This window comes from Phragmites australis, chromosome 7 (assembly GCF_958298935.1).
Source record: "Phragmites australis chromosome 7, lpPhrAust1.1, whole genome shotgun sequence".
In the NCBI taxonomy this organism is placed as follows: domain Eukaryota; kingdom Viridiplantae; phylum Streptophyta; class Magnoliopsida; order Poales; family Poaceae; genus Phragmites; species Phragmites australis.
The window spans coordinates 37,397,976-37,418,593 of NC_084927.1; the positions used below are offsets into that span (position 1 = coordinate 37,397,976).

The following is a 20,618-nucleotide window of genomic DNA, read 5'->3' on the forward strand; positions in this document are numbered from 1 at the left end:
TCGGCCAAACGGCCCCTTGATTACGATGACGATACACACGGGACACGGCACGTTCCCCGTTTCCGAAATCAGAACAAAATAATATTGAACCGCATGGCCCACATGGACAACAGATGAAGAGAAGGGCACGCCACGGGGCCCACGTGGCAGAGTACACGACAGATCGGTAGCGAGCTAGCGAGGAACGAGTGGCGCCAGTGTCCAAAGCAAATTCTATCAGAACTCTTAGAGAAAGACCCTGTGAAACTTTTATCTGCGTCACACTTTGGGCTCACACGTGTACGAAAAAAAATTATATGAGACCCTTCGCAGAAAGATCTTCGTAAGATCCTAATCTACACCGTTCGTTCTGAATTCAACGGTCTGATTGAATATATATGAGAGAAATACAGAATACGTGTCACACAGAGATAAAGATCTTTCTGTAAGATCGGGTCTCACAGAATTTCCTTCCCACGCGTACGCACAGACGTGATGAAAAATGTGTCACACGGAGACATAAATCTACCCGTGAGTTCCGATCTCACATAATTTGCTTCCCAGCGTCCCCGCTCTCCTGTCCTGTCTATTGAAGCACATGGCCGCGGCGGCGTGGTCCGGCACCGCCTGCGCCTCCTTCCCCAACTCCCTGCTGCTCTCGCGCTCCCTTCCCTACGCAGCCTCCTCGCTGGCGCCTTCTTCAGGGAGCTTCATGCAGCGGCGACTTCTCCAAGGCGTCGGCACCCCTGCCATGGCGGCGCTGGCGCCGCCGGCGGTGCTACAGGATGTAGCGGCCACGCTGTTCGTCACCGCCGGCGCCTACTCTCTTGTGCGCACCTTCGATGTGCTCACCGAGCGGCGGCTCGTCGAACAGGTCTCGGCCTTCACTAATCCCCCGCATTTCTTGTCTCAGTCTGTCGTGTTTTTGAGAGAAAAATGTGGATGTATCTAGAGATATGGTGTCATTTTGATATAAATTACTGGAGGAAAGATGATCCTATCAAGTCTAGACTAATACTCGTCGTGAACTGGTTGCTGCCCAAATTAACCCAACGATTTCAAGATCCATAACAAAGGGGGTCGAGGTTTTGATTGATCAAAGAAACATAGATGCCATCTGGTGTTTCTTGTTCGCTTCTTATCCTTGCTATCAATGACGGCAGAGTTTGAGCAGGAAGATTGTTCATGTGCTATCCGGCGTTCTGTTCATGTCATCCTGGCCACTGTTCAGGTATTCCGTGCCACGGCATCAAGCCTCAGAATGTTCACAGGCACCACAATAGGCATGACATAGTTTAAGAAAAACATGTTTTATTGTTTGCAGTAATTCGACAGAAGCACGGTACTTCGCGGCGGTTGTTCCATTCTTGAACTCCATAAGGCTTCTGACATACGGACTCCGTCTCTACACCGATGAAGCTTTAGTAAAATCTGTGACCCGTGAAGGAAAACCAGAGTAATCATATTGTTGAAGCAATTATCCTTGACTGTTCTATTGTGTTCTTTTAGTACGCCACTCCCTGACAAGAACTTTGGTTATTTCTACAGGGAATTGCTGAGAGGTCCTCTCTATTATGTCCTGGTTCTGCTGTTCAGTGTTTTAGTCTTCTGGCGCGAGTCCCCCATTGGGATTGTTTCCTTGTCGATGATGAGTGGTAGCGATGGTATTCCCCAGCATCAAGCATAATTGCCGTTATATTGTAGACCGCCGTGCATTTGATTGATTCTGCTAAGTATCTGTATCTGCATGGTCCTTAATTTTGCAGGTTTTGCTGACATTATCGGTAGAAGGTATGGCTCACTGAAGTTGCCATTCAATAAGAAGAAGAGCTGGATCGGGAGCATCTCTATGTTCATTTTCGGTTTCCTGCTATCAGCTATGTAGGTTTTTGCCTCAAATGCATTGCTGATTCTTATGATGTGTCTTGAGAGTTTTTTTTTTTTTTGGTTAATAACGCATTGATCTGTTTCATTTCAGAATGCTCTTCTACTTCTCAAACCTTGGTTACGTTCATGTTAGCTGGGAGGAGGCACTTGGTAAGCTGGTCCTTGTTGCATTGGCAGCCACCGTAGTGGAGTGCATTCCTGTCACAGATGTTGTAGATGACAATATCTCTGTTCCTTCGGCCACCATGTTGGTAGCTTTTCTGCTGTTTGGCTCCGGCGCACAATGACTAAATACTAGTAGTATTAAGTAGATGCTTTGAGTTCCCCCTGGAATCTCTCCTACCCCTTCTGCCTTGCTGTGAGCCTGTGATTGGCTAGCTCTCTGGCTGCCCTTTGTCTTTTGATCCGTGATTGGCTGGAGAGGAATGGGGAGCTTCTATTGGCTGGCTGCAATACATTATGAGCGCGTTTGGCTGCACGAGCGCCGGCCTGGCTCCGCGCGTGCAGGCCCGGTGCGTTTGGTTGTTCGCGCGCGTGGGCTGGCCAGGCTCCCCGTGCAAAACCGTTGTGCCGGCCGAGCTCGCGGGAAACGGATTATGATAGTATTTCTCGTGAGGTTGGCTCGCTCAGTGTAGTCGGTGTAGGTGTATGTATATATTTTTTTCATTTAATTCCTAATTTTAATTAGATATATCTAAAAATTCTAAATATTTTTATGAGAAAATTAGAGCTTCTAACACTTTATTTTAATTGGTTTGATCCAAAAAGCCTAAGCTAATATTTAATTAAAATTCTCCAAAAAAACCTACTTTTATAACTTTTAGTAATTTTTTATACTCAAATAAATTTCCAAAAAATAGGAAAATTCACTAATACTCTTATCATGTGATATACTAATTTATAAAAATATTTTCAACCATGTATTATTTGGTGAAAAAATGAGTTCGTATGTAATACAATATATATTCATACGAGCAACCAAACACAATCTCTTTTTAATCAGATTGATCACATATAGTCAAACAAATAGATCATATTATATCTCTTTAGTTTGACTTAACTCGGACTGGCTCATCAGATACGAGACAGCCTGAGCCATACTGGCAACCAAACGAGCCCTATCTGATTATTCTGTACGGTTCGTTTGTTCTTCGAAGAAATTAAGGTTGTGACCTTTCTCATGTCAGAGCAGCAGCTGACCTCCACGCTTGAGAAAAAGTGGTGCTTGGAGGAGATTAAATGATTTTTTTACCTGACGAGGCATGAGTGAGTTTTGGTGTTTGGTTGAAACTATTTGCCTGAGAAAAAGCGTATGGCTCAGAATAGTACTTTGTAAGACAAAAAAAAACGTAAAAGCAAAAGAGTATGTGTTCACTGGGTCTTCTTCACAGCAACACGCTTGATCCATGGAGCTCCCCGGCAGCGAGGTTCGGATGGAGTGGCCCCGGAGACCACCAAAACAGAACGAGGGAAGGCTAGTGAGTCCACATATGGTGTGATTTTTTTTTCCAGTTTTGCGCGGTGGAGCCCCTGCGGCGGCGCACGGTGGCAGGGGCATAGCGATGGCGGCCATGATCCATCACTAGGCAATCAAGGAAGGGATAGGCGAATTAGTGCAGATAGAAGGGGCGGAGGTGCTTTAGGATGGGCTTTTCATGGGCTTTTTATGGATGACCAGTGACGGAGAAGAAGACGTGTGAGGCAACGGATCTCTGGCGAGTATCTCAGGTGAGACGGGCTCAGATGAAGAGGAATCGGAAATAGGCTCGTCGTGGGCATCGAATCGAGCGGCGACAGTCAACATCATTGCCTTCGTTTGTTGAGAACGACTCAGGCAGAGATGCTTTCGTTGCTGGCTCACTCAGGCGTCCGTTTTTTGGTTGCCTGAGCCTAATGGAGCTGCCCAAGTCAGGCTTCGTTTGGTTAGCAACCAGGCAAACATCCTGCTTGCTCCTCCTCGTAGGGTATGTTTGGTTCCCTGAACAAGTCTCAAACTGCATGAGCGGATACGTATAATTATATAAAGATACGTATTTGGTTATTTGTATCTATTGTTTCTACCTGCATCTATTTGATTTGAGCTTCACTCATCCTGGATAAGCAGATGCAAGCTCTGCATCCATTCATGCAGCCGAGCTTACTTATCAGTATCAAAAAAAGATCTTCATACGAGTAACTAATCATAATCTCAACTCTTGTATTCGCTTATGCGATCTCAGATTCAGTAAAATAAACAGAAAAACAGCTCATTACATCCACTCATACGGTCTCAGTACAACCAACTAAACACTTTTCTATTCAACATATATGACTTCACTCAGACTGCTTCTCCTCATTCAGAATATACGATGCAGCCTTACAAAACCTCATTGATCAACCGACCACATCCTTAAGTACCAACCAAACAGCCCCCAAATGGTTGATTGTGGACTGCGATCATGATGAATTTGCTGCCTCGAAATATGACCTTGGTGTAACGTAATGTCTTATGCTGGTTTTGGGTTGCCTAATTACGGCTTGACGTGGGTTTGCCTGTGATTAGTCGGATGATAAACCCGGCTAACACTGAGAGGTGCCTGACGGCTCTAGTCGATTCTGCTATCTTAGTGACCTTTAATGAACTTGTTGCAAAATCACAGTGTTAGTATGGGGTATTTGCAATTTCCCCAACTAATGATGATGTATTTATGTTTACTGCTTGCTATATAACTGGACACTGTTTCTTTGTAACTAGTATATTGTTGTAATCGTTTGTTTTTGTAAGAATTTTATAGTTGCTGATTTATTTAATTAGCAATGTGCGGCCACTTAGTCATTTGTGGGTCGTATCATCTTAGGAAACCAAGTGATCTTCTCGGTGACAAGCTAGATATTAGCCGAAATTTCATTCCAGTGCAGGGTAACAGGCTAACAGCTCTGAGTTCTGTTTGGTAGAATTCGACGCATTTACTATTTACTCTCCAAGCCTCATCACGAACCCAACCATCTCTTCATTTGGACCTAGGTTTCAAAATTCGATTCAAGACCGAATACCGAGCCCCGGCGATTTCTTCGATATTCATGGTTTTCGACAATAATTTGGTGAAATTCAGTAGAAACATGTTGAATTTCATCTTCTTCTTTTTTGAATTTTGAATTTGAACTTAACTGAAAACCGGTCGATTTCTAAATACAAACCGCAACCAATTGGTCGGTAACCGTGAATATCAAGCTGTTACTGATGCATTTTGAAACCCTGGTTTGGACAATGCAGCAAATTTTTGTTCAAGAGTGGACTATATTCTGTTTGAATCCTTATTGCAGCAAACAAACAAATTCTACTTTTTAAATTCAAATGGCCAATTTCCTGTATGAATTCTCATTGCTGAACACAGAAACCCACTCTAATAATATTTAGAGCGACGTGGAAAACCACTTCTGAAGAGTCTCGAAATCTTGATTAGGAAAATACTCATATTGTTACATGCTCGTATTTGCAAGAAACTATTTGCAACTACCAACAAAAAAAAGAGAATGAACTTGGAGTAACTGCTCATTCTCGCAAGTCTTCCCACAGGGTATCGGCAGCTAAGAAAAGTTCATGTACAATGACACCGGAGTGGGATTGATGCACCATCAGGCTTCCGCTTCTCCCGGATAACTGCTTCCTGAATCATCGGTAATTTCTGATGAATCTTCTTCCATATGTAGTTCACAGCACCGTCTGGGGGAGCAGGGCCTGTGCTACTAGAGAAACTAGTGTCATACTCAAAGATAGGTTGAACGTGAGCCAAGTTTCTTCGGAACTCATCCTTCTGCTGCCTGGAAATATTCCTTAAGTAGTTCGTTAGCCATTCTGGTCTCAAAGCGTTACTAACTGAGACAAAAATGGAGAATCCTGTGTAGTCTATCATCCCTTCGAAAGGAAGCTCAACCTCATCGCTAACAATGACTGGTATGCAAAGACTGGCAATAGCATCAAAGAGGCGACATGAAGTTGGGGTGTCACCAGCTGGGTGCAAGCAAAACTCTGATGTCGGCATCCCTTTTATTGATTGTTCACGCCCAATGGCATTAGGAAAGCCTTCTTCCATGACAATATCAGGCTCGTTACCTAGCAAATCCCATAGTTTCTCTCGCACCAAACCACCCTGAAAGATATCAAAATCACAATGATTAATGACAACTTTAGTATGATTGCTCAATAATGCATTGCTCGTTTTGTCACTACTAGTCATTAGCGAACACAAATCTTTTGAAACAATTATATATGGAAACCAATAAAGGTATAAAAAACTATGTCATAGAGTTATACCAATGTACGCTGCAAGAAGTTCTCACACTCAACACGATGGATTGTCCTAAGTAGAATGTGATGGAGAAAGCAGCATACATAGAGCTCATTTGTAAATATTCACTACATATCCTCCTAGCAAACTAAATGGCCGTTGAGATCAAGTCTTGTCGAAAGCATGTTGCTCAAATGATAGGGCTAGAAGGGCCTGGAAGAAAATTTAAAAGTAGAATGAATCATATGTTTATTCTTCTCATTTTCAGTTGCTCAACTTCAGATAATGAAAGCAGATAAACATAAAAAAGGCGCAAGTCATATTTTTCTCAATAAGGAAATTTAAAAAAAAATCCTACATGTACAGGTTCTTACATTTTTTAATAAAATTGATTACGAAATGTGAAGAGTGGCAGGAGTCGATCAAACCTAACATGGGAGGATTCTATAAAGAGAAATTTGAAGGAATGTAATATCCTCAAAGAACTATCTATAGAAGCGCGTGTAAGTTAGCAATCCACGTGGCAGAACCATAACTTATGCATTAATCTCCTTGTACCGTTATTTCTTTTACTAGTACCTTTATTTATTATTGTTTTATCATCATCTTTTTAGTTGGGTCTCGTGGGTTTCATATCTAGCCTACCCCAACTTGCTTGGGACAAAGGCTTTGTTGTTGTTGTAAATTGATTACGAAATGTAAGTGAATAGTTAGGTACAATTTGGAATCCAAATTGCAGATTAACGATACCAAATAGACTGCATGTACTAAATGCTAAATGGCATGATGAAAAGTACAAACCCGGTGCCTCTGCTTTGCTCCCTTGAAGTACAAAAGGGTGGGACGATCTTTATTTTTTGATAAGCGCAGTGTCGGAAGCAAATGTGTGTAAGGCACAATGACATCCTTAAGTAATGACACTTGAGTATGTTGTATCATATGAGATGAGTTTCTGCTTGCAGACTTTGAATCAAGTTTGTACCATCCGCCAAAATCAACCACCAAAAGAATTGCAGGAGCAATCTCAGCCTGGACGTGCCACATTGCCACCGGGTCAGTCAAAGAATGCTTCAGTTTTAGCATGACCTGAGCATTCAAAAGAACGATAAGCTGCTACGCAGATCAATCTTCAGCCACACAAACAATACATAGTACATCATAATCAAACATATTTTGCATTATTGCAGGAAAGCTACAGCATTTTCTCTGCCACTATAACACATGGTAATAGTTGGATTAACACAAGTGTTAAGCGACGACACGTATACACAGCTGCAGGCATTGCAAGTTGTAAACATTCAATATCGACCATCAGGTCAACAATTGGTTTCTCAATTCTCAGGTGATGATGACATTTCAAGGTATCTCACTTCCTAGGCTGAAAGCCTGATATAACTGTAAAGGGCACAGCACACTGAAGAAACCAAAACAGCTATTGGTATCTTGAATAAGGGTCTGTGCCATGCGAAACCAAAATCTAGCTCGTGTGTTAATGTATTGCAAAGCTTCTGCATGATGACAATTCCTTGACCGGCTAGCAATTGCAGAGTCAATTAGCTAACTCTTTTCAATAACATCAGGATTACCTGTCAGGACAAAGATGTGATCCCGGCCGCCGGACCTCCGCCACGCGGGGTGGGTAGTGACGCGGTCGACGACCTCCCGCTGCCGCCGATAGTCTTCGTTCCCGTCCTTCTTGCGGAAAGCGCCCTTGGCGCCCCACCCGAGCTTCATCTCCGCAGATAGCGTCGCGAAGAAGGGCACGAACACGACATCGGCATCCCTCCAGTCCGCCACGACCCTTACGGCCGCCGCCGATGCGGAGCGCGAGGCCGCTGCCGTGTGGAGGGAAGCGAGCAGCCAGTACTCGGCGCTGTACTGCTTGATGAGCGGGTTGTCGGGGTAGGGCGGGTGGTTGCGCGGTGCCGGATGGTCAGGGTCGGAGGGTGCTCTAGTCTTACAAGCACCGGCCCCAACCTCGTAGGCGCATACACAACAAAAGTCGCCTCCGAAAACGCCTCAGCAAGTGAATCCGAAGGCGGAGGCAACTCTACCTCCACCGAGTTATCCAACATCATCGACCCCTCTTGCGATGATGAAAGGGAGTACGTCATGGCCTAAGGATCTGCCTACACTACGGAGCGGAGCGCAAGATAGGATAGAGACAGATGTGCTCTAGGCACTGGAAGACCTGAAGGGAGGAGGATCGGAAGGAAAGGGGTGGATCAGAAGTCCATCAAACACTCATCTTGTAAAAACCCTCAGCGGCACCCTAACCGGCGCAACATTCAAAACACTCGAAACCCGAGGGGGCACGCTGATGGAACCAAGAGTCCTTCAGGTCCAGCGGCAATCAATATCTCTCCTCTCATCCCTTGTTTTTCACTCTCAGGACACTTAAGACTCCCCACATGACATGAAATTCGAAGTCGAGCTTTGCAAACTAACGACATCGAACGACCACTCCCTGGACAGACTACGTTTACCCGGGACCCAAGTGGCACAACCAGGTCAAACCACGATCATGGGGAGGCTTGTGGGATACTATCAGCGTATTAAGTAAAGGGATACCCTGGCTAACAGGCTTCGCAGGGAACCTAACAACTAGAGTAGCATACTCCCCGAGGTCTGATTGATTGTGCGACCACAACGACCAGTCTAACGCCCGCACGACCAGTCTCCATATACCATCGCTTACACCCGTGACTAGCCCCACTGGTCGCGGGGCCAGATTTGACGCAGCCTGTCTAGAGCGCAGATGCTAATATCCACTCAAGTGTTTTTTCCCAGTCGTCAGCACCAAAGGACGAAGTTATGGACAGTGCAATTGAGCATTGTCCCATCTCGTAGCATTAAATGCTGCAGGGTAGAACTTTGTAGGCCGACATGGTGGCGCACGACAGATGGGACGTTGTCAGTAGCCCGACCAGGCAAGTGAACGGGGTCGGCGCAGGGGGCATTGTCTCGTTCCATAGCATTAAATGTTGCAGGGTAGAACTTTGCAGGTTAACACGGTGGCGCACAGCGAATGGTACGCCATCAACAGCCCGACCAGGCAAGTGGATGGGGTCTGCGCAAAAGTATTTTGTCCCGTCATGCAGTATTAAATGCCACGGGGTGGAACTTTGTAGGCCAGCACGGCGGCGTACAACAACAAGATGCATGGTACACTTAGAGCAAGTGGGCACGTGTCGGTGTATCAGGAACCAGGGGTCCCTAAGTCCCGAGACCGGGCCGGCCATCCGTCACGCGTCACCATCCCGCGAGGTCCGCCCTGCAAGATAAGAAGAAGCTAAGTCTCGGGAGAAGGTGCTCGGGGCCGGCGCTTCTGGTTCCCGAGCACCCCAGTTCCCCGATGATCCGCAGAGTCCAAGTACCGGGAAGGAAGTGCTCGGAAGGGTCCTCGCCTACCCCCGAGTACTGTAGTCCCCCGACGATCCAAACAGCCAGGTGCTCGGGAGAGAGTACTCGGGGCCGCACGTGGCAGCCCCCGAGGACTCGGTTCCCCGAAGGTCTCACCGGAGTACTCGGGAGAGAGTGCTCCGGGCTGCACGTGGCGGCCCCCGAGGACTCGGTTCCCCGAAGGTCTCACCGGAGTGCTCGGGAGAGAGTGCTTGGGGCTGCACGTGGCAGCCCCCGAGGACTCGGTTCCCCGAAGGTCTCACCGGAGTGCTCGGGAGAGAGTGCTCGGGGCTGCACGTGGCAGCCCCCGAGGACTCGGTTCCCCGAAGGTTCGCGCAAGATCGTCCGATGACCCGAAGGGTCCCATCGTCGGGGTGTCAGCCAGTCAAAGGCCCAAGCCGCATTTAATAAGCACGCGCGGCCTGACATCCTGACATTCTCAGCTGCCCACGCCCTAGTGTAAGACCCTGCCATGCTCTGGCAGGGGGGCGTGGGTCCATTAAATGCACGGGTCCCGTCCCGTTTCACCCGGGTGCCTCGGGATAACGTTGCCAAAATCGAAGCGCTCCGCCTGCCACCCTGCCCTGGCAGAAGAACAAGACAGGGTGGGTGCACCGGGCACCTCTGTGGCTGCCCGGTGGGCCCTCTTAATGGCGCCGGAGAACCTCCACAGTGGCGGGTGGTCGGATGCACGCCGCAATTTTCCACCGCCCCTGTCACTTCGCCAAAACGGAATGATGACGCCTTTCTCCGTGGCGCCTTGGCACTCGCGCCCCCTCTTTCCCATTCAGGATAAGTCGAGGTCGGCGCGCCTATAAAAGGAAAGGATGGAGAATACATAAAGATATTCCGCCTCAGATCCCGAAGCTCTCAATAGACTCCTCAGGCCCCTCGAAGCTCTCAAGAGACAACCCGGAAGCACCCGAAGCCCAGATCAAAAGACGAAGAACATCACAAACAAACTCAAGCCAAGCTAAAACACGAGAGCCTCAAGCTCTCTGTAGACAGCTCACCCCTGTAGCCAGATACATCCTTGAAGAATTCCCTTCAAGGAGAGATATAACACTCACACAGGAGTAGGGTGTTACGCCTCCGTGCGGCTCGAACCTGTCTAAACTCCGGTGCACCCATCTTTCTTGCACTAGGTCGATCATCTCCCACCACCAGCCACTGCATTTATTTCTATTCCCGTTTATTTCCCAGACAAGCTCGTTCAGGATCATCCCCCCGGCCGAATCTCTAAAAAGGGGTCTCTCGGGATCCCTGCGACAGGAGTTCATCCTCCGACAGCACGTCTAGTCCTCCGTAATGATGGTTTGGATTAGATATTAGGATGAACAGAGATCTTCTATTTAGATCCACATGTAAGTTCTCCTCCTTCATACTATATAAAGAGACGAGAACCTTGTTACTAAAGATAGACGAAGAAAAGATCTAGGAACTAGTAAGAACATCATCTGTAATCAATTAAGATCTTTCATAACACACATGATGTAAGGCTATTATTCTCCAGGAGATCCGAACCTGTATAACTCTTTGTGTCCACTAGTTCACCGAACACACACCTATTTTCTGAAACTCCGTCCACACGTTCACTATCCAGCATACTTCGGAATCATTGGTAGAGATTTACCCTCGACAACAAAGATGCTGTGAGGAAATCATGGTGGGGCGTCATGCAGTCTGCGAGGAAGGCAGGGGAAGGAGGACGCATACGGATGGAAAGATACAGAGAGAATACAGTTCACACGTAGGGGGGCGAGGATTCAGGGGTGGGCGCGGGATTCATTACGTTCCTAGTTGGTTTGGTGAATCCGCGTCATGGGCTGCATGCAGCCCACATGATAAAATCGTGAGGCCCACCACGATGCGAACCCACTGAGATGGTGGACTCTTTCTTCCCGTCCAAGCCGGACAGGCGATCCAGCCCCCAGAAGACGCGCACACACTACTCAATTTCACTCGTCTTCGTCGTCCCGCACGTTTCCACTTCCCTTGCCCTTCTCTTCCCAACTCAGAGAGTCTCCTTTCCACCGAACCCTGCTCGCCCAGCAGACCAAGGGGAAAAAGAAATCTCGTAGAGGCGACTTCGCTGCCATGGCCGGCGATTCCACGACGGTCGCGGAGAAGGAGACCCTCATCTCCTCCTTCCTCGAAATCGCCGCCGGCCAGACCCCCGAGACTGCCGCCCAGTTTCTCCAAGTTCCTCCTCCGCCCTCTAACCACACCGCCTAGCTTCCGGGCGATTCGATCCGGGTACGGACCGTTTGATGTGATCCGTTGGGTTTCCATGCCGCAGATGACGAGCTGGCACCTGGAGGAGGCGCTGCAGCTGTTCTACATCGACGGCGAGTCCGCCCTCGCGGCGCATCCGGCTGCCGCACCGGCTGCTGCGGCGGCGGCGGCGGCCGCGGTGGCGGCGGGGGTAGAGGAGGCGTTGAGGTAGGCGGGGCGAGATCTCTAGGATTTAGGTTTTAGTTTCGGGTGGATCGTGGAGGGCTTTCTGGTGGGATGTGTATGTGTATCATGTGCTACGATTGGCAGGTTCGCTCCGCCGCCAGCGGCTGCACTGGGCGATGGAATGTTGCAGGGACTTGGGGAGGAGGAGGACGTCCGTGCCCCGCTGCCTGTGAAGCGGGAGACCCTCTACGGCGATGGCCCCGTGGCTGTGTAAGTGACGGTGCTTGGCCAGCTACTTTGCATGTTACCATGAGATCCTGGGATTAGGTTTCTCCACCAATTATTTGATATGGTGCGGGAGTGAAGTTTTTATGAAACTGAATTGATGTGCTGCATTTATCATTCACTCATTTGCATGCTCTATTGCTCCATGAAAGCTGGGTGTTTTCTGTTTCGTTGCATAACTGACTCGAGCGTCACGTTCATCCTACTAGAAGTCAAAGATAAATCCTCTTCAATGCCAAGTCTTAGACTATGGCTGGGGTGGCTTAAGCTTCTGCTGGCTTTGGGCTGAAGCTAAAGCTCTCCAAACAAGGCCTAAGACTGTGTGCGACTGATGTACAATGAATGCTGTACCTATTTTTCTTACCACCAATAGAATTTAACATCTTATTTGGTGGCCATGTTTGGCATTCTAATGGAATCTATGCCATGTAGCCAAATCTTGTCCCTTTGGCTATGCTTATTGTTAGCACCATTTTCTAGCTGCATCAATTGGCAACTAAGTCTCCCGCTATATCTATTTTTATGCCAAGTGGACACCCATCTGTCCGTCTAATAGTTTGTAACCAGTGAAATTATGGGTGTTTGGTTTTGTCACCAATGAATTTCTCTCATGCTTAAACTTAAACATGACTGCAACAGTGGTAATTTCACTGGCGAACCAAATGTTGGACATCATCCAAGCTAGTTAATTTTGTTATTTGTGATCAAAATTGGTATGAATTCTGTTGACGACATATATCTATTCGACACCCAATTAAACCCACCCTTACTCTTGCAGACAGGTTATTTGTTGTTTGTTTATGCCTATTGTGTCAAGAACCTTAGATTATTTTACCATAGTCGATGTCTTATGAGGCTTATGCACAAACTAAAGACCTACCAAACAGGGACGAAATTGAATTGCCCAATTTATTATAATAGCGATTTATTTATATGTTGGCTGTGCTTGTTTTGGTAAAACCACCATGCTTCTATAATTATGCCTCCTTATTAAGTAAGGCCTTGAAGATAAACATAACCATCGTATTATAGTACAAAAATATTACTGCTCCGTTGATACATTATAAAAACTTATGTCGCTGAATGCTGCACATTCCTGGATAAATATTGCTGGCATCCTATTTGTCTAGTTTAACAGCCTATATCTTCCACATCCATGTTTTTCCCCTTCACTTTGACAACATTTGAACTAAGGCACACAAACTTGGAACTTCGGTTTAGCTGACTTCTTCAGATGTCGGGGCCTAATAAAAGCCCTTTTTTCCAACAAAAAAAAAAACAGTTAAACAACTGAGAGTGACCAACTGACCTCTTGCTTTTATGCCATTGCAAAATAAAAAGAAATGCATTTGAATATTATTGATTCTTTGTGGCCGGTATTTATCTTAAATGGGCACCTTTAGCGATGTAAAACCTAGTTATTTCTTAGAGAATTGTTCTTCGTCTTGTTAGCCAGATATGGGAGTATTCTACGTTTTTTCCTTTGTAGTTATCTTGGGCATGGCTGCATATAAGTTTGTAATTTTGTGATGCAAGTTCTATCGTAATTTTTGTTTTGGACTGACATGTCTTAAGCAAGCACTCGTTGCTTTAAATATGGCAATATGTAAGATATTTGCTTTTTCCGGACTATCGTGTTGTCTTTGAACTTTTGTTATTATCTTTGTTGCTTTTTTTTAACTGAAATGTCACTGTTGCTTTTCTAAAACCAATTTGTTCCATAAAATTGTTGTGCCTTTTCCCCCCAGCCTTCGGCCTAATTCTACAGTTGCATTTCGTAACTTTGAAGAGGAGGCAAGACAATCCGCTGTTTGGGATTCTGATCAGAATGCTACATCTAGTTCTCATGATAACCTTGCTTCTTTATACCGTCCACCTTTTTCTTTGATGTTCAATGGACCATTTGATAAGGTAAGCTGTATATCTTTTATATTATATATTTTATATCCTGTTTGTTTTTTGTCTCTACGATGGCCATATGCAGCCTATGATGGCGAAACCGTATAGACACCATTTTGGTCTTTGCATGTGTGACCAATGACACATATGACTACCATGGAACGGTACCACATATAATTGGCAAAACCTTGTGTTGTATCTCAGTTGTCTGGTGAATTTCTCCAGCAGCGCAGCTGTAGAGCAATTAGTTTATTTTGGTTAATTACTCATGAAAGCGTTGCTTGTCCTTTTATAACAAGAAGTAATGTCATATATGTTTTAGGATGTGTTTTGTTGTCAGTATTTATTGCTGAAAGCAATTTGATGTCCAATTATCTATATTAGTGTTATTTTGAATTTATTGCTCAATGACTTATGTATATAAACTACTTTTGAGTTGAAACTCCAGAATATTATAATGCTAATCCTTTAATCTTGTTGATATTTTGTGTGATGCTTCTAAAAATATAAATTTCAAATGTAGGCAAAATTAGAGGCTTCTGTTCTGGACAAATGGCTGCTAATCAATTTGCAATCGACAGAGGAATTCAGCTCTCACATGGTAAGCTCAGTTTTGTTGCATCTTTATGTTGGTCCTTCAGTTTATTACTTCAAGTTTTGACTTTTGAGCCGGCCTTTGTGGAAGCTTAATCGAGACACTTGGGGAAATGAAGCGGTGGCTCAGTTAATTCGGTCAAACTTTATTTTCTGGCAGGTTGGTCCTCCCTTTCTACTTCCATATCCGAGCCGGGGCTCTGACTCAAGTCCCACTTGTAACATGTTAGGATATATATATTGACAACATAAAGTTCTCGATTAAATGGTTAACTTTTCCCCCTAGATGGACCCATGTCGGTACACTTCTCATCTCTCACTTGTCTATTAATATCTTTTGATGTGTTAAAAATAGGTTTATCATGACACCAGTGAGGGGAGGAAGGTACTCACCTACTACAATTTGGTGTCCATTCCTGCTATTCTCCTAATTGACCCCATCACTGGACAAAAAATGTGCGGTTGGAATGGAATGGTTCACCCAGAACGTTTGCTTGAGGTATTTCGGTACCCTTCTTTCATTTCTCATACTTCACTGTAGTTGTAGCTTGTAGGGTTATATGAAAACTCAAATTATTAGCTGTAATATGATGAAGCTGTTCCTTGTTAGTTCTTTCTGAATGTGTACTGTACATAGGATTTGCTGCCTTACCTGGATAAAGGTCCAAAGGAGCACCATGCTGCTCAACCTCAGAAGCGCCCTAGGAAAGTTGATCAGGGAACTTCTATGGGCAAACAAGGTAGGAGTTGTATTGATTTTAAAATCAGTGCTACTACTTTTCGTTCTTGTTTTACAACGTACTAAGTAGGAAGATTCGGTTTTGCAGAACTATGTCTATATGAGCTAAGCATATCCGACGCATGGACAGCCATATAATTTATCATCTCCTAACTTTTTTTTAGAGTTTTAGGAACTGAGCCTGTCACCATTGCATCATATCCTAAGATTTATCGTTTTCCAAATTTTATGGATATCCGATGCTGGGAAAACTAGCAAAACGGCTGCATGTTTTTTCCTCATTTATTTGGGTGGTTGGGTGTATTTCCCTTGTATCGTGTGGCCTCCTTTGGAGTGATCTTATGCTATGTTTACATGATTTCCTGGACAGTTTTCCCATGGGGGACTGCTTTGTGATTATGGTAATGTAAATATTGTTGTGGGAGATGTGCGGTGTTCTGGTTGGCCTTGGTACTTTCAAATTCAGAAAAACGAATTCAATTTTAGCGAAAGAATACCCATCCAATCATTGACATTTTTTGTATTTAGGGACTGATAATATGATTTTCCTCTTATTAAATACCTGTTATCATCTGGTTACCTGCAAGACATTTCTTACCTTGCCATTGTGGAAAGATGTTCAGTTGTTCACATTGTTTTTTGTTTTCATTTTAGGCAAAACAACTGTAGAGGATGAAGATGAAGAACTAGCACGGGCAGTAGCAGCTTCCCTGGAGGAGAGTAAAGGAGTTGTTGGAGAATCAGATGCTACCGATGACATGGCTGAACCTGAGGAAGAAAACGAGCCCAGCTTAAATATTAAGCTGGATTACCCTCCTCTTCCTGAAGAACCTACAGGAAGTAGGGATCTTCTCTGCAGGGTTGCAATTCGGCTACCTAACGGTCGGAGGATCCAGAGAAATTTTCTTCACACAGATCCTATTAAGGTTACACCACCAAATCAATTTCCTCTTGTCTCGTTTCTTCTCTTACTGATGCTCTCTCTGTCCCCACTGCAGCTCCTGTGGTCATTCTGCTGGCCTCAGGTTGAGGACGGGAAGAAGAGGGCTTTCCACTTTGTACAGCCCATTCCTGGAGCATCCAAGAACCTGGGGTTCGCAAGTGATCTAACTTTCAAAGAAGCTGGGTTGGCGAACTCAATGATCAACTTTTTCTGGGACTAAGCCCACTTCCATATTTTGCGTTTTGAAGCCGTCGTATTCCTGCATGGGCTTGAATATGGTTCAGCTAAATTTTTTCCCTCGAGGATTAACTTATCTTTTGCTTTCCTGGAGCTTGGATCCGAGGACATATCTGTGGAAATGTTCTTTTGCCTATCGTTCTTTTGTCTATAAACATTAGTCAAGGACTATTTAATGCACATATTTATCATAGCCCGGTACTGGGCGAGTGCTGCCGCTGCATGCAAGGCCTAAATGCTTGCTTTCCTTTGGGCTCTATCAAATGCTGAAGCGTCGCGTTTGAGACCTATCCACGTCGCCTTTGGTTGGCCACCGTTCGATCCGTTCACAAGGTTAGGACCATCCGATTGTCAAGTCCCCCAATCCCCGGCTTCATGAGAGTTCGGGATTCCTCTTAAGCCTTCGCGCGACTCCGGCCACTGCAGCCGCACCTCAACCCCATCGCAGGCTCCGCTCCACGTGCCCTCACCGTCACCATCGCCTTTGGCATCGCCACCTTGCCTCTACCGGCGCCTCCGCTCTGCGCGTCCAGACCATGCGACGGGGAAGGCACACATTCCTCTCCTGATACTGTAGCGCCCGTTTCATGAGAGTTCGAGGATCTTCTTCGGCCGCTCGTTTGCTTCGCCAATTCACCGAAGACAATTAACACAGGATTATGGAGTAATTAATGTTATTAGGTTTAGAGAGCTGTTGCTAGGTACGCTGATGGGAGGAAATTAAAGAGTAATTCTATGTACGCTGATATCTTAAGTCTTGGTGACTTATTATTATCATAAGTCTTAGTGGTTTAAGTTTGTTGACTATCTGTCGTGTGAAGCCGCGGTAAGAAATTTGTACGAAGACACGGATACTCTTGTCTTGGTGGTATAAACTCTGAAGTGAAGATGACGACAAGTGACTGAAAGATATATTTGTGATGAGTCTTTCCTTTGTGGTTTGGTGGCTTAATCTACTTGAGGTCTAAGTGGCTCATTGGTCGTGATCGGTGGTCGACCGCAAGCAATAGTCTAAGTGGTTGCTCTCATGTGAATTAGGGGTGACGTTTATATCATCGATACCACGAGATAAAAATCTTTTATGTTGAGTTTGCTCTATGTATTTTCTTTACGTTTCCGTATTTACATACTTGCAAGTTTTTTTTTCTTATTTTGAGTAATTTATTAGAATTAGCTATAGGTTGTAAATCTTTTTTAACGATAAAATGGATACACTATATAAATCTAGAATTTTTTGATAAAAATTAATGTAAATTTATTTTATAAAGTTTTTGAAGACAACCAGTTTTAAATATTTTAATTCATCTTCATTTGACGTCACCAAACCCTTTCAGTGCCTTGAGGCATCACTTTCCAAATTGTTGAGGTCACATAAGGGCCACAGAAAATAGGCCATATGTTTTTTTCTCCTACAAGTAGGATCGTTGAGACCTGAGGGTACATTTTGAAGAATCCTGTGGTGTTGTAGTCTATGAAACAGTGCAAAATATACATGTTATACCATGCAAGCATTTACATGAGTAATATGCATGTAAGTTTAGCTTTAAGATATTGTAGCATCTTTTAACTCAATACTAAAAATTGTTACATTGATCAATGATCATCTGTGTTTGCCGGCGTCTTTAAGGTTTTCCGTTCTGCCTTTGCAGTTACTCATGGTTGATGGAAATGGATTACTCCATCCACTAGGTAAAGTAGTTAACCTGTTGCACATAGCTAGTTTGACAATTCAGTGCATCATGTTATAGGGTTTTGGGAGGTCAGCGGCATTACATATCTGGAACAATTTTACAATTATCACACCAAATGTCTACTACCTGCTTGTTTCACTCAAATGACACTGTGTGATCCAGGGTTTTGTCACAGCTCAACCTGAACTCAACCCGAATCAACACCAAGGGTTATGAGACCTTGTCACAACTTGTAAGTATTGGATGGCATGGTCTTCTCCATTCTTCAGAGCTTATGAACTGATTACAGAACCCGTGAACCGATACAGTATATTGAGAATGTAATGATTTCATTGACACTGATTGAAAGGGAGAAATATTTTCTTAAAAAAGGCAAAAGATTGCTAAAATAATTCATTTGGTACATCATGGCAATGGTTGAAAGGGGGAAAGATGGCTAAAAAAGGCAAAAGACTGCTAAAAAAAGGCAAAAGATTTCTAAAAATTCATTTGATACATCGTGGCAATGATTGAAAGGGGGAAAGATTTGCTTGAAAAAAGGAATGTAGGTTAACATGAATTTACATTGTCTGTAGTTAGAAGGCAAAATATTTGATTTAAAAACAGGAAAAAAATCTGAAATGGACTAAAACCAAAATGACAGCCACATCTCTTGCGATGTTCAAAGTTTGAACTCCAACATTTCCACTGCCAAAGAAAAACTTAAAATTACAATATTGCAGCGTTGGGTGGCAAGATTGAGAACATAATGATTTCATTGACACTGTATCAGAAACAAGAAAATGCAAATCGAATATTTAACATTGTACTGGCAACATTAAATTTGTCAAGTGACAAAATCTGTAGTGCAGATAAAAAGTTTGGTACGTAATGTATCAAATGAATTTCACCTAGCCTTTATACTATTGGGACACCTAATAAAATGTTCAGTATGTCTTCCAAGAAAAACCGGTAATGTAGCATCTAGGCCCCTAGGTAAGTGGTAAGTGTTTCGATGATTAATGACAACTACATTACTGTGACTAACAATTTGTTTCGAAGGGAATCAAAAATTCAGTATACAATAACATTTGGTTAATCTTGGTCCCTAAAGTGCTTATATGGACAATCAAAGGACATATGCTTTAAGACTAAGGATCTTCTAGTTCTAAGTGTCACAAAGGAGATGGAGGATACTTAGAGTAGTATAGGTCTCCTTTTCTTTTTGTCTTTTGACCGTACTATAAAGGGGGGCTAAAAGTAGTAGCTTGACTTAGTGAGTCTAGACGTAGATGATGCACACTTGTTAAATTCTAGCACTAGGTAGAGCATACAAGTCCATGGTGAAGCTGTCAAGGAATTAGAGCTCAAAGAGAGTTGAATTGGACAAGCTCACAAAACATTTATTCACCGGATTATCCTCTGATGGATGTCTAATACTCACCGGATAAACACTAATTGAGGCATCCGAATTATATGAAAAATTTCAGAAGTGTTACACCGGAATATCCGGTGATGAAAGTCCGGTGACCACCGGAGCTTTTCCAGCAGAGAAAATTTTCGGAGAAAAACAATTTTGTACCCACCGGATTATCCGGTGAATGCATAATATGAACACCGGACTATTTCTTGCAGAGAGCATTGCTTCGGGCCACAGTGAAAAATTACGTTCACAGGATTATCCGGTGACTTAGCTGGCAGACCACCGGAGAAATGTTGTGAAGAAACTCAGACAAATTGAACTCACCGGATTATCCGGTGGTAGCAAAAATATCACCGGAGTATTTCTTGCAGAAGGTTCTGAAATTCGAAGGGTCGGGTGAGTTGTACTCACCGGATTATCCGGTGTTGACTGTTGTTCACCGGAGTTTATCACCGGACAAATGTTGCCGTGCAACGGCTAGTGACAGCTGGCTCTAGGTTTGAACCCACCGGACTATCCGGTGATCTTAAGGATATAGCCAGCGGATTATCCGGTGATTACAGTAAAATGAGAGTGGTTAGCCAACGGCTAATTTTTGATCTCTAGACTATAAATACCCACTCAGTTGGTTTCAACAGTCGCTCTTGCGACCCTGTAGCAGCTCATACACTTGGTGTGTCATTTAGAGGCAAGAGAGGGAGCACTTGTGTCCATTTTAAGTTCTTAGTTGAGGATTAAGGACTTCTTTGAGTGCTTGGAGAGTAACAAGTGTGCATCTAGCTGTTGTCTAGGCTTGGTCTTTGTCAAGTGAAGCTTGAGGCTTGTTACTCTTGGTGGTTGGCAACACCTAGACGGTCTTGGTGATCGGAGGATTTCTCGGTGAGCTCTTGGA

General features: G+C 44.5%; 3 protein-coding genes across 4 annotated transcripts; 2 read left to right on the forward strand and 1 right to left on the reverse strand.

The window, feature by feature from the left end:
- Nucleotides 1-489: 489 nt before the first annotated feature.
- On the forward strand, nt 490-2,208 carry LOC133925214 (probable phytol kinase, chloroplastic). Its single transcript, XM_062371100.1, has 6 exons — nt 490-853; nt 1,143-1,210; nt 1,304-1,435; nt 1,528-1,643; nt 1,746-1,860; nt 1,958-2,208. The coding sequence occupies exons 1-6, from the start codon at nt 578-580 to the stop codon at nt 2,151-2,153; spliced, it is 903 nt and encodes a 300-aa protein (XP_062227084.1). The 5' UTR covers nt 490-577; the 3' UTR covers nt 2,154-2,208.
- Nucleotides 2,209-5,281: 3,073 nt separating this feature from the next.
- On the reverse strand, nt 5,282-8,248 carry LOC133925651 (probable arabinosyltransferase ARAD1). The gene is made up of 4 exons (XM_062371507.1): nt 8,189-8,248; nt 7,731-8,090; nt 6,936-7,220; nt 5,282-5,996 (listed from the first exon to the last, which is right to left on the reverse strand). Exons 1-4 carry the CDS (start codon nt 8,246-8,248, stop codon nt 5,445-5,447), a joined length of 1,257 nt encoding a protein of 418 aa, XP_062227491.1. The 3' UTR covers nt 5,282-5,444.
- A 3,225-nt stretch (nt 8,249-11,473) lies between these two features.
- Nucleotides 11,474-16,826, forward strand: LOC133925215 (plant UBX domain-containing protein 7-like). Of its 2 annotated transcripts, XM_062371101.1 has the most exons (10): nt 11,474-11,738; nt 11,836-11,978; nt 12,081-12,206; nt 13,970-14,132; nt 14,644-14,721; nt 14,806-14,874; nt 15,070-15,213; nt 15,352-15,454; nt 16,108-16,379; nt 16,452-16,826. In XM_062371101.1, exons 1-10 carry the CDS (start codon nt 11,634-11,636, stop codon nt 16,614-16,616), a joined length of 1,368 nt encoding a protein of 455 aa, XP_062227085.1. In that variant the 5' UTR covers nt 11,474-11,633; the 3' UTR covers nt 16,617-16,826. The 2 variants fall into 2 exon arrangements, with proteins under 2 accessions (XP_062227085.1, XP_062227086.1); XM_062371102.1 differs by lacking the exon at nt 14,806-14,874.
- Nucleotides 16,827-20,618: the final 3,792 nt, after the last annotated feature.